The following is a 12,665-nucleotide window of genomic DNA, read 5'->3' as shown; positions in this document are numbered from 1 at the left end:
ATGTCGTTAGCTAATCTGGCTAACTTGATGTTCCCCCCTAACTCCAGATCATTTATGAACATGACAAAAAGCATTACCCAGCAGTACAGATCCTTAAGGACCCTGTGTTTATCTCTCCATTGCAAAAACTCTCCATTTATTCTTTCACTATGCATAATTCTACTCTATCATGGGGCATCTTCTCTCATCCAGCAACTGCTATGTTTGCTCAGTCACTGTTTTCAGTGAGGGATTTTGTCAAAACTATTTTGAAAGATAAAACAGTAAGTATCCTTAGTTTTATTTCAAAGAGTTCAAATTCACGCAGTCTCTTTGAGTCTCTTGCATTTGCCACCTGAATGCAAACAACATGGCCCTGGAGCTGAGCCGTGCAATGGGGAATTGGTTGTAGTGGACAAAATACCTTCCAAGGAAGCTGGTTTGTCATACTGATCTTGTTACCTTGATAAACTAAGGAATCACAGTTTGAAAGATACTCCCTTAAAGAACTGGATATGCCTATGGAAGGGATGTGTGTGACAGAGAGAAACACACAACAAAAACAGGCCATGTCCTTTACCTTCATGGAAAGCAGGCGGGTGAGGTAGATCTCTGGGATAGCCTTGGCACGCTCTCGGAGGCTGCTGCGCCGGTCTTGTTGCTGCCTTGTGGGTTCAGGTTCTTCAGATGGCTTTACCAGGTGCCAGAGCCGCACTCCCCCCTCCTCACCATCCTCTAGCATTGGGGTATCTACAAAGGATGCAACAGGATCTGTTACAGTGTGAGGGTGGGCCACCTCAACCTTTACCATGATACTCTGAAGGCCATCCTCTCTTACTGTGTAGAACTGATACCTGCAATCACTCCTGGTGATCTAATACTCGGACTTGTAGTTTAATCAGAGGCATCAAAATTGTTCCCAGTCTGAGAATTCTAAATTTCAGCAAACAAAGGAAAAGTGCACAGTTGAGCCCTGTGAGAAGGAGTATGCAGACCCCCAGTACTCCACAATTACAGTACTGTGATTCCACTTCAACTGCGATGCCAACATATTATGGAATCCTGGAACTTGCAGTTTAGGAAAGGAAATTTAGAATTCTCAGACTGGGAACAATTTTGATGCCTCTGATCAAACTACAAGTCCCAGGGTTCCATGGCAATTAAAGGGGAATAATAGTGCTATAATTCTGTAGGCCCACAGGGTCTTGCATTTAAATTAAACAACTATTCTTCCCTCTCCTGATCAATTTGATTCATAGCTTGCTAGATTTGATGGGCTTGTAGCCTGTCTACTGAAACAACAAGAAAGACACCAGCCAGAATTATAGATGAAACAAATACAGATCTCAACAGCACACAAGGATCCATGAATCTGTCTCAAGGTCACGACTACACTGGAAAACAAAGAATGGAACTATGATGAAGAATCTCAATTGTTCTCACAAAAGCTATAGTTTCCTTTGTTTTCATAGAAACAAACAAGCAAATAAATTGCAGCAAAGAAAAAATGTAAAAACATGTAAACAGTAATAAAAATAAAAATGGAGCTTTTTACCAATAAGAGATAGGATCATTACTCAAGGAGGTTTCAGTGCCTCCCTAAAATTGCTTCTGGTGCCCATTGCCACCACTCACACAGTATTTGACAAAAGTCAGTTTACCTATTTACCTTTTTCCTTCTCAGATAAAAAGAAATTCAGGCCAACAAACTAATTAAAAAAATACCCCTACTAATGCACATGCAAATAAAATACCCTACTGAAATACAACATCTTGCATTACCACCATCCAAAAAAAGAAAAGGGGGATGAAAATGAAGAAATTTATAATGTAATAGAACATCAAAACTGTGAATCTAGAAGTGTATGATTTTATAGTCTCCTATCCTGGAACATTTTAATTACTGTATAACACAGATAATTAAAGACATCTCCAATTATTACAAATATACACTAGATCCCCAAACCCTAATCTAGAATTGGAATGATGGAGATTCCCAGTCCCAACCTACAATCAGACCACTAACTGAGGATGAAGCAGTAGTTCAGCACAAATGGAGAGTACTATGTTGAGGGAAGGCTAAGAAGCAGAGAAAAGAGAAACAGGAAGATGCTCCAAGGCAGGAAGGACAGCAATGCTCACTTTCTCCAGAGAAGAAATTCTGCCCTGTGCCTTGGGAGATGTCATTGTGAAGACGAGGGATGAGACCAACTGTGGCGCCATCAGGAACCTGGAAGGAAAAGAAGTGGAAGCAAGCAAATAAGCCTTTAAACAACACACACACGTATGTCCAAACTGAAAAGAAACTATTTCAGTGGGATAACAAAAAACAGAAGCCTTTCTTTCCTATAATATAGTTGGGAAGGGAAAAATAAAAGGTTTCATTAACATACCAAACTCTTGGCAGATACAAAACTTGGAAAACCTCTATCATAACCAGGGCTAGCACAAGACATTTTACTGCATGGGGCAGAGCAGAAAATGGTGCTCCCAGCTCCCAAACTCCAGGTGACAAGTACATACAAACCTGCCAAGGTAAATTCTTAAGAAGAAGAATGAGAAGAAAAAGTAACGCTTTGGCATTACAGACCCAAAATCTGCTACCCAAGCCAGCTAGTTTATTCTACTCAATAGCAGGGACATTCTTTAATGTTCCCTGATCAAACAAACCTTCATCCTTTCTCCCACCCACTCATATCCACCTGATCCCAGACCTTGTAATGTTGTAGTGTGTTGAGTCTCTTCCACTGATTCTGAGTGACTGATGTCAGATCCTCATCAGAAAGGGTCAGGTGCCCAGCAACGCCTGACCGCCATTCTGAGGAAGAAAAGAATGGTAGGTGAGTTCCTCCTATTTTGTCATCCTATACCCCATTCCCCATTCTCTACAGAAAGCCCCCGAGGCACACTTGAATACTGAACTCCCTCAAAACATCATCATCATCAACATCACCATCATGCACCATGATCAAATTTCATTTATATCTTGCCTCTTCCCCAATGCTTACAAAAGTTAAAATAAAACTAATTAAAAACAGTTACAAAAAGAGAGGTAGAAAACATATTAAAAAGTCATTATTTAGATGCAATTAAACAATACATAGAACTGAAACCTTTTAAAACAGATCCATTAAAAGCCAAAGATAAAAAAAATCTGCAGAACAGAATGAGTCCTAGCTGTTCAAGAAACATTGATCCTTATCTACAGCAGGATCTCCTGGCCCATAGTGAGAGGGTCTGCAGGGAAGAGGGTCTTACCTAGGTCAAGGGAGTGTACCGAGGGGCGCTGGGAGAAAGGCACACCCTTATAGACCTGATCCAAGATCTTCTCCTTCACCTGGGTGATAGTGTCTGTGTCAAGGACCCGGGCTGGGATGCGCTGGGTCTCAGACCCACCACCGGGACCAGCCCCTCGCACCAGGACAGTCAGGGTGAGAGGCCGATATTCCACATCTTCACGCAGGAGCCGCCCATCATTCAATGTCCTTTTGGCTTTGCCAGACACCGCATCCACTGGTCCCTTGTCCACCTGGTACTTGATGGCCCGGAAAAGCATGTACAGGGGCTCCCCTGCCACTTCCTTCAGAGAGAGAAAGAGAGAGGGATGATAATGAAGCCTGGGTTTGCATGGATAACAAATCCTACCATTAGACATAGTGAGGCAAATGCCTCCACTGGCACATCAATGAGGCAGAAGTAGCAGCCCACCAAGGCGATTTCTCCTGAGGCCCTATTTTAGCCATCCCACTCCACTGGAGCACAGAGCTATGTGTGCGGCATCTGTAGTGGTAAAGAACCCCCCACTGTCATGTGGAAGGAAGGCTCAGGACCCAATCCAGTCATGCTTCTGTCTGTTGCTCAGTCTATTTGCATGCCTAGCAGAAACAGAATACAGTATATAAAATAAGCATAATGCAAATGTGCTTAATTTGCATAACTGATACAAGTCGTACCATCCCACTTTTCTTTGAGCAGCATTATGATGACACCTAATTTGCATTCTAGTTCTTTTTAGGATAAATGCAGCCCTGCATTTATTCTAAACACCATCAGTTTGATTGCAGCAGTTGTTGGAAATGGGGGATGTGGTAGTGAACATCAAGCATCTAAAGACAGCTGAACAGGCATTTGCAGCTACTTGCAGAGGGAATACTTTTTTTTTTCTCCTAAATTTCCTTTGGCTACCTGGAAGTGGGTGGGTTCTCCAAAAGAAACAAGAGAATGAAAACAGCCAAAGCGAAGGAAAGAGGTGGAGTGGGATGTGAATCTTAGAGACCACAGCAGCAAAGGCTTACAAATTGGGCACAAAGACACAGCGTCAACAGCTTGGCTAGCAATGGAACCAGCCCTAGCATGAACTGTGGTGATGCAGCCATTCATGTAAAAGGGTTTCTGGGCACCAGATTAGGAGACAGACAAGTGCGAACCACAGAAAAACAACCCACTAGGAAGTTCTGCATAAGCCTACTAGGACCCAGATTAAGATTTCCCGTTCAACACAACATTTTAGTTGCAAACTTTGAGTGACTTTGAGTGAGCTGTTCTCTCCCAGCTTGACCTACCACACAAGAGAATGTTGTGAGAATGAAAAGGGGAGTGGAAAAATCCCACACATGCTTATTCAAGCTCCTTTGGAGAACGGACAAGAACGATGTAAATGTCCACTTGCATACAGTGGGTTGTTATTGTGTGCCTTCAAGTTGTTTCTGACTTATGGCAATCCTAAGGTGAGCCTACCATGGGGTTTTCTTGGCACATTTCTTTACCATTATCCTCTGAGGCTGAGAGAATGTGACTTGCCAAAGTCACCCAATGGGTTTCATGGCTGAGCTGGGGTTTGAACCCTGGTCTTCAGAGTCCTAATCCAACATTCGAATCACTACGCTATGCTGGCTCTCCCTTATTCTAAATGAAGGTGTGTCTGGATAGGAGTGCTGTTAGGATTTTTTTTCACTGTGAGCTCCAACATTTTTTGAGACCAGCCATGGCTGGCACAAATGTGGACAAAAAGGAATTTGTTTAAAAGGTACCTCTTTTGAGATTCTACAAGTTTTAGGATTAAGCAGAAACAGTAAACAGTGGCAACAATGCAACATTAGCTTAAGCCACCCAAAGTGTGCAGGTTTAGACTTGTTCCTTGTCCCTCTCCTGCACCTTGGTTTTTATATCAACCAGGCTTCCACTTTGCCTGCTGCCTTCCTGACCTAAGACATAGAACACAAGATCCAGAATCACAGAAACCAGAGCTGGAAGTATTCCCAAGGGCTATCTACTCCAACACCCTGGCAATCAGAATTCCTGAGGACTAGAATTTTACTTTATTTCCAGAAACACAATGGCAAGTTGTACCCCTAGCCCACATACAGAAAACCTATGGTTCTATCTATCCCTGGCAAGGTGATAGGAAAAAAGTCAATCCTCAGAGAGTGCTAGATTACAACTTCCAACTTCCCCTGTTACCATGGTTGTAATCCAACATCTGAAGGATTACCTATTTCCCATCTGGTCATTGATTTATATTTATTTACGTATTAAGATAAGACAGCCAGCATGGCGTAGCAGTTTGAGCGTTGGGCTACACCTCTGGAGACCAGGGTTCAAATCCTTGCTCAGCCATGTAAGCCACTGGGTGACCTTGAGCAAATCACACTCTCTAAGCCTCAGAGGATGGCAAACCTCCTGTGAAGAAACGTGCCAAGAAAACCCCATGATAGGTTCACCTTAGGGTCACCATAAATCAGAAATTACTTGAAGGCACACAACAACAACATATTAAGATACAGGTTGAGTCTCCCTTATCCAAAACGCTTAGGACCAAGTGTATTTTGGGGTTTACAATATCTATATTCTAAATAGGTATTTAGAATATACCTGGGAGATGGGACCCAAGTCTAAACACAAAATGCATTTATGTTTCATATACACCTTATGCACATACTCTGAAGGTAATTTTATACAATATTTTCATTAATTTTGTGCATGAAGCAAAGTTTGTGTACACTGAACCATCAGAAAGCAAAGGTGTCACTATCTCGGCCACCCATTTAAAATGTTTTTTGGAATATTTCAGATTTTGGAATTCCAGTTAAGGTAGAGTCAACCTGTATAAGACTTTGGAAAGACATATGTCTAGAGTGAAAGACTGGGAAAAGTAGGACTACAACTCCAGAGATGTGGCACAGCTTACCCTGAGATAGGAGTAGAGACAAATGGACATCCAGTTGGTCAGTAGTTTCTCCACCATGGTTTCTGTCCTGTAAAAAAGTTGTGGAGCATAAACACAGTTGTTCCAATGATTATCCTCCAATCCCTTAAACCAAGGCTTTCACCCAGAGCTCGCTTTCTCCCTATAACTCCATTATAACCAATGGCTCACATGGTCTCGCAAAATATGAACTGCCTGCAGGCCTGAACTTTTGATTTTCAAGCTCCATTCTACAGAGTGAATCATGGGGTCAACTAGAGTCATTTCAGAATCTGACACATAAGGAGTATAGAATAACGGTATTTCTATAGGCTACTGTTGGAGCAATTTAAAAAGGATATGAAATTGTATGGTTTTGAGACCACCAGATTATAACTTGAAACATAATTACTTTTTAAAGATGATCACTTAACAGCTAAAATAAATGCTCTTAAAATTGAGATGGAAGGTGAACAAATGAAAGAGTGCATGCTGAAATGGACACAAAATATTGGTCATAATATACAAATGGACCAATGGTAAAATATGTTGAAATTTACTCTGAGTTATGATCTAAAAGAAATGTTTACAAGGTTATGTATTGTTGGTAATGAACTCCAGAAAAATAAAAATGGGCACAAATACATAAAGTGATGGAAGACACTCAAAATATTAAAATTAAATTGAGACTATATATATATATATATATATATATATAGATTGATTGATTGATTGATTGATTGATTGATTGATTTCATGGAATTTTAAAAGAACAAATGGAAAAGAAGAAAAGGAAAGTCATACAATACTTGGTAACAAAAGCCAGATTGTTCTATGCACAGCACTGGAAGGACTCAGTCATTCCTTCCCAAGAGGAACAGCTTATAAAGCTTACTGAATTTGCAGAACTGGATAAATTAACTAATCTTATTAGAGAAGAACTACAGAGTCTTTTAAAGATGAATGGAAAATAATTAGTGATTGACAACTGAAAAAGGGGGGAAGAGATATTTTAACATTTGCAGAACAGTACTGATCATACCCTTAAGAAGTGCGTCATCTATTAATACGGTCAACCCTCCATATAAGCAGGCTAGCCATCTGTGGACTGGAACATCTGCAAATGACCCCGCTCCATTATCATCAATGGCAGTGTGCCATTAACAGCAATAGGACTTGAAGTCCAATGTTATTTTGTATAAAGGGTGGGAGTCTAAAACAGAACCCACATCGATACGGAGTGCAGACTGTAATCAATATTACCGTACAAAATGTAGTTAATTGTTTAAAAAAATAACTACAAGATATTGGGGAAGTAGAATTAACAGTTTATGGTATCAAAGGAACAGTTTATGATATCAACCTGGAAAGTTGGAAATAATCTGTTAACCCTGGTCCTTATAAATTAGTATAGTGGTAGTAATGTATAGCTTTTGTAGATATACAGGTAGAAGTAGGTAAATTTCCTTTTTGTTTTCCATGTAACGTTTTTAGTGTTGTATGTACAAGGAAATATTTGTGTTTTAATACACACACGCAAGCCATTTCATTAGAATGAAATGGATACTGAAGTTTCTAGAACACTATGCAAAATGATCCTTTACAGGTACAAAGAACCCTTTTACCAAAGAAATGAAGTGAAGACAGGGTTTGCTTGCGGGGGTGTTTTGGGTTTTTTTAAGAGAGCACTTCTGAACAGGGTTTGATCTAAATTCATGAGAAGAGTTTCTGTTCACAGATATCAAATAAATTAGACTGCTTTCTTTCATACAAATGGAAGGAGTGAGGAAGGAGACACTGTGAGATTGAGATCAAGAGCACTTTGGTAACACAAGATGGTTTTTACACTGAAAACAATTTTTTGTAACACGGGGAGGCTCTGTTAAATCTTAATCATCTCATGGTATCAGCATGAGATGATTAAGCTACCTCACTAGTATCCACATTATCTGGTACTGCATTTTCCTGTCTGGCAGCCAGCCAGAGGGGAAAATTCTAGCCAGGGAAAGAAAGTATTTGCCAGCTGGCAACCCTTAAGATAGATGCCCCCAGGAAATGGGAAGACATGTGCACTATGGTGCATAAGTGGCTACTTGAGACACCTTATATTCATTTCTTTCTCCCCACTTCCATCTTCAGTGTCAACCTCACTGTGCTCCATTCATCACTGGCACACAGCTACCTGTGATCCCAGGCCTTACCTGCGGAGCATGAGTTTAGGATTGCGGGAGACACAATGGGCAGCGAGGTCACTCAGCAGAGTTTGCATGATGTCTGTCAGGTATTCCAAGCGCCCGTGAAGAGCCAGTGACAAGAGTGATGCCGCATGACATCGATCCCGCTGTGAGAAGGTAGGCTGGGCTTCCAGTGTTCGGATTAACTGTGAAGGGCAAGAAAGAAGCGTCACCTCCTTTGCCAAGATCCCTGTCCTAAACTAGAGCCCCCTGTTCATTGCCACTCCTTTCTCAGGGCCAGAAACATAACTTGGGGCAGAAAGTGAATTACTCCACCATTCTCAAAGAACCCACCTTAACACACACCACACATAGGAAAGGGATGTGGAACACCTCTCCAAGATGTTGTTAGACTGCAATTTCTAGGAGCATTCACCATTGGCCATGCTGTCTAAGACTGATAGGAACTGCAGTCCAACATAATCTGGGGCACCACATGTTCTTCATACACAACAATCAAGGGTGTGTTGAGGAACAGCCCATGTTAGTACTGTTTGTTGTTGTTGTGTGCCTTCAAGTCATTTCCAGTTTATGGAGACCCCAAGATGTTGTAGTCCAAAAAATCTGAAGGACTACTAAGGGTCCCCCATCCCTGCTCCCTGCTGTGTATTGGTTGTGTGTCATTGGTTGTTGTGCCAAATGCCCCTGTGTGATGTTTGATTTATGGTGACCCTAAGGCAAACCTATCATAGGGTTTTCTTGGCAGGTTTCTTCAGAAGGATTTGCCATTGCCATCCTCTGAAACTGAGTGAGTGTGACTTGTGGGTTTACATGGCTGAGTGGGTTTACATGGCCTAGCAGGGATTTAAACCCCGGTCTCCAAAGTCCTAGTCCAACACTCAGACCACTACATCATCCTGCCTCTCCACCATTTTTTTAAATACAAAAGAAGACATTCAATGGTAGACCTTTCCTTTTCTCTGTAAGGTTTATGAATTTATCTTTCCCCTCCTACTACTCCATAATACAAAACTGTTGTCCTCCTTAAAGCCAGTGAGCAATCTGGAGTGTTTTGTCTCCTTCTCTACCTAAAAATTTAAAAGTGCAGTGCTGACCTCCACGTAACAACCTGTCTCACCTCCAAACACATACGGAAATGAATCTTGTAGTACCTTTGAGTCTCAGAAGTGATTTTAGTGAGATTTTAATGTTCTTGAATTTTATATTGTTTTTAAGATGAGATTTTAACTGTTTTATTCTAATTCTAATAATTCTATTTTATTCTAATATGTTTTTAGAATTGTATTTGTGAGCCACCTTGGGTTCCCTCCAGAGAGAAAGGTGGGATATAAATTAAATAAATAAATAATTAAAATGCTACAAGAATGCTTTGCATACCGATCCAGACTAACAGGCCTATGTCTCTGAAATCTACTCCATGCACATAGACAAACATATCCTATTACAGTAGGGGTGGGAAATATATTGGCCTTCCAGATGATGTTGGACAGCAAGTCCCATCATCTCTCATAATTGACTATACTGACTAGGGCAGCTGCAGTTCAGCAACAGCTGGAGGCTTTTACCTCTGACATAAAGGATGACCTCCACCCCCTCCAGTAGAAGAGCAGCAAATGGTCTATCTGCCAGCCCAGCTGCTTTCCAGAATCTACTACTCCACCCAAAGTGCCCACCGTCAGCAGGAAGACTTTGCTATTCAGCAGATTGGAGAGCTGCCCTAGGCCCTGCTCCACTGTGGCACGGCGCCCCTCTGGCAGGTCCAACACACGCCGCAGTGGCACGTCCCCCTGAGCCGGGAAGAAGACACGCTGGGTGTAGGTGTTGTAGTCCAGGAATGGGATCCCCAAGCCTTCCAACTCCCCACTCAGGTCAGTCATTTCCGTCATGAGATCTGAAACAAGCAAAAGGGGTTGTTGGGAGAGGGGGTGAGCAAGGAAGAAAGCAGGAGTGAAAAAGGAAAACAGAGTGAGTGAGCAACATCCAACCATTCGGACAAATAAAAACATTCACTCCATCTGAGGTACAGACTGGCACTTTGCGCTAGCCTCGGCCCGAACTAGGGATGCGTGGGGGCTGAGCATTCACACGCTCAGCAGCCATACCACGCACCCTGGGCGCCATCATGGCGTGCCCCATCTGTATGGGGGCACGCCATGATGATGTCTGTGCAGTGCAGCGCAGCACCCAAACAGCTAGGAGTGGGTTCTTTTTAGGCCTCCTAGAAGCTGTGCCATTTGGTTGGCACAGTCCCCATCCGGGGTAGAAAGGGGCAGCATCTCGTCACCTCTTTCTGCCAGTCTGTATCCCCCCCCCCCCCTTAGTCAAGCATAGCTACTTCCAACACCAGCAAGTATGCTTCTGCAATCCAAGAGCTCCTTCTGCATCAGGGCTGGGTGAACTTATGGATTTTGGACTACAACTCTAACTATACCACTGGAGGATAATAAAGGCTTCAGTCCAACACACCCAGGGCTCCTCTTCCCCTTTCATACCAGTGAACTCCTTGCGGCACTGGTCCCCAACGCTGATCTCCATGTTCTCAAGCTGCACCAGCACTTTTTTGTAATCCCGCAATGCTTGTTTGCTCTTCCGTCTGCCCAGAGGGTGTAGGGGGTGGGAGGAAAGAGATCATACAGTTTTTGCAGGAACAAGTATAGGGGAAAGACTACTTCCTCCCTCTGCACACATATTCTCCCTGCTACCCCACTTCAAATCATCACTCTGTGTTATTACCTGTACATCAGGATGAGCAGCAACACAACAAAAGCTAGTACTGCGGCTCCCACTCCCAGCCCAATCTGGGCTTCCGGGGGGAAACGAGACGGTGGCTCTGTGTCATAGCGTACTCGGCCAAGATCTAGGCGTAAGTTTCCCATCTGGACCTGCAAAGCAACCATCAGAGTATGGAAGACTGATTCTAAAGAGGCAGATATAGTCACCAAAGGCAGAAAACAACAGAGTTGTATGGTCCATTAAATACTAAAAAAATCTATGGGGCACCCTACGGACCCTCTATGGAGAATGGGGATGCCTATCATCCTCTTCCCTCTAAAACAGGCTGTTTGGGTGCAAGGAGAACCTTTTTAAAAACCAGACATGACTTTCAGGTTACAGTGAGCCTTTGCTGTCTGCTAGAATTTGGTTTCACGACACACACACGCGTGCGCCATGGATACCCAAATCTGTGGATGCTCAAATCCCATTATATACAATGGTGCAGTAAAATGGTGTCCCTTATATCTAATGGCAAAATCAAGGTTTGATTTTTGGAATTTATATTTTTAAAAAATATTCTCAAGCTGTTGATGCTTAAATCTTGAATAAAGAATCAGTGGATATGAAGGGCTGACTGTATTTCCTGAGGTCCCTCCTAGGCATAAGACAGCTAGGTGTGGATTGTACCCATGAAAAGAATTAGGCATTTTGAGTGACAGAGGGAGGGATGAAAAGTGCAAGAGACCTCAGGTTGATGTCCACTCCTGAATTAAGTGACAACAGATAAAATAGGTAGGAGTGATTTTTGACAAGCCCCTGATTTCTGCATCCAGTTTCTCTTGCTTGCCAAAATATCAAGGACACATCTGTGTGTGTGTGTGTGTGTGTGTTCTGTGCCTTCAAGTCCCTAAGGCGACTCTGTCATGGGGTTTTTGTGGTAAGATTTGTTCAGAGGAGGTTTGCCATTGCCTGCCCCTGAGGCTGAGAGCATGTGACTTGCCGAAGATCACCCAGTGGTTTCATAACTGAACTGGGAATTTAATTCTGGTCTCCAGAGTCACAGTCCAATACTCAAACCACAACCCCATGCTGTTTTGGGTTTTTGTCAAAAAAGCAAGTAAAGACCCCTCAGATTAATGTGCATAAGCAATGGGCAGTGCTGGAGCTGGGGCCTGGCATGGCAAGGATTCCAACACAGTGCCAGCACTATACAATCATGAAGGGGAAACAATCCCAGAAGCAAGGTTTCTTTTCCCCACCATGAATTTAAAATAGTTCAGTTTTCAAAATGACTCCAGTCCCACACAGAGTTACAAATATGAGTATTTTTAAAGGGGTGTTTGGGAATGAGGAAGAGATGCTGGGAGGCAAAGCTCCTTTGCCACTTTTGAAAGGAGCCCTGTGATAACTCAGCTCCTGCACCTCATTTTGCTCACTTGCATGGTAGCATGGCATTGATCTCAAACAAACGCATGGCATGAGCATGTGAGAGTGAGAGGGAGTGTTCACTAGCGCTACCACTAGCGGAAATTTAGCCATGCTAATGAAAAACATCCATGGGAGCATTTGGCCCCAGAGCAAGAAAAGAAAGC

At 42.7% G+C, this 12,665-nt stretch overlaps 1 protein-coding gene across 2 annotated transcripts in view; it reads right to left on the bottom strand.

Annotated features, from left to right (window-relative positions):
• Window positions 1–12,665, bottom strand: part of PLXNB3 (plexin B3) — an 81,445-nt gene that overhangs the window by 15,790 nt on the left and 52,990 nt on the right. For both annotated transcript variants that reach the window (XM_089486052.1, XM_089486059.1), the window contains 9 exons: window positions 11,092–11,240; window positions 10,851–10,951; window positions 10,032–10,249; window positions 8,365–8,543; window positions 6,167–6,233; window positions 3,238–3,559; window positions 2,694–2,797; window positions 2,122–2,209; window positions 560–729 (listed from right to left, as the gene is read on the bottom strand). In XM_089486052.1, coding sequence (XP_089342178.1) covers window positions 560–729; window positions 2,122–2,209; window positions 2,694–2,797; window positions 3,238–3,559; window positions 6,167–6,233; window positions 8,365–8,543; window positions 10,032–10,249; window positions 10,851–10,951; window positions 11,092–11,240 — 1,398 coding nt within the window. The remainder of the gene's footprint in view (window positions 1–559; window positions 730–2,121; window positions 2,210–2,693; window positions 2,798–3,237; window positions 3,560–6,166; window positions 6,234–8,364; window positions 8,544–10,031; window positions 10,250–10,850; window positions 10,952–11,091; window positions 11,241–12,665) is intronic.

Source organism: Sceloporus occidentalis, unplaced genomic scaffold (genome assembly GCF_023333645.1).
Source record: "Sceloporus occidentalis isolate IW3139 unplaced genomic scaffold, rSceOcc1.0.p SCAF_1, whole genome shotgun sequence".
Lineage (NCBI taxonomy): Eukaryota > Metazoa > Chordata > Lepidosauria > Squamata > Phrynosomatidae > Sceloporus > Sceloporus occidentalis.
Note: the sequence above shows the minus strand (reverse complement) of the source record. Positions and strands in the feature narration are given on the sequence as shown.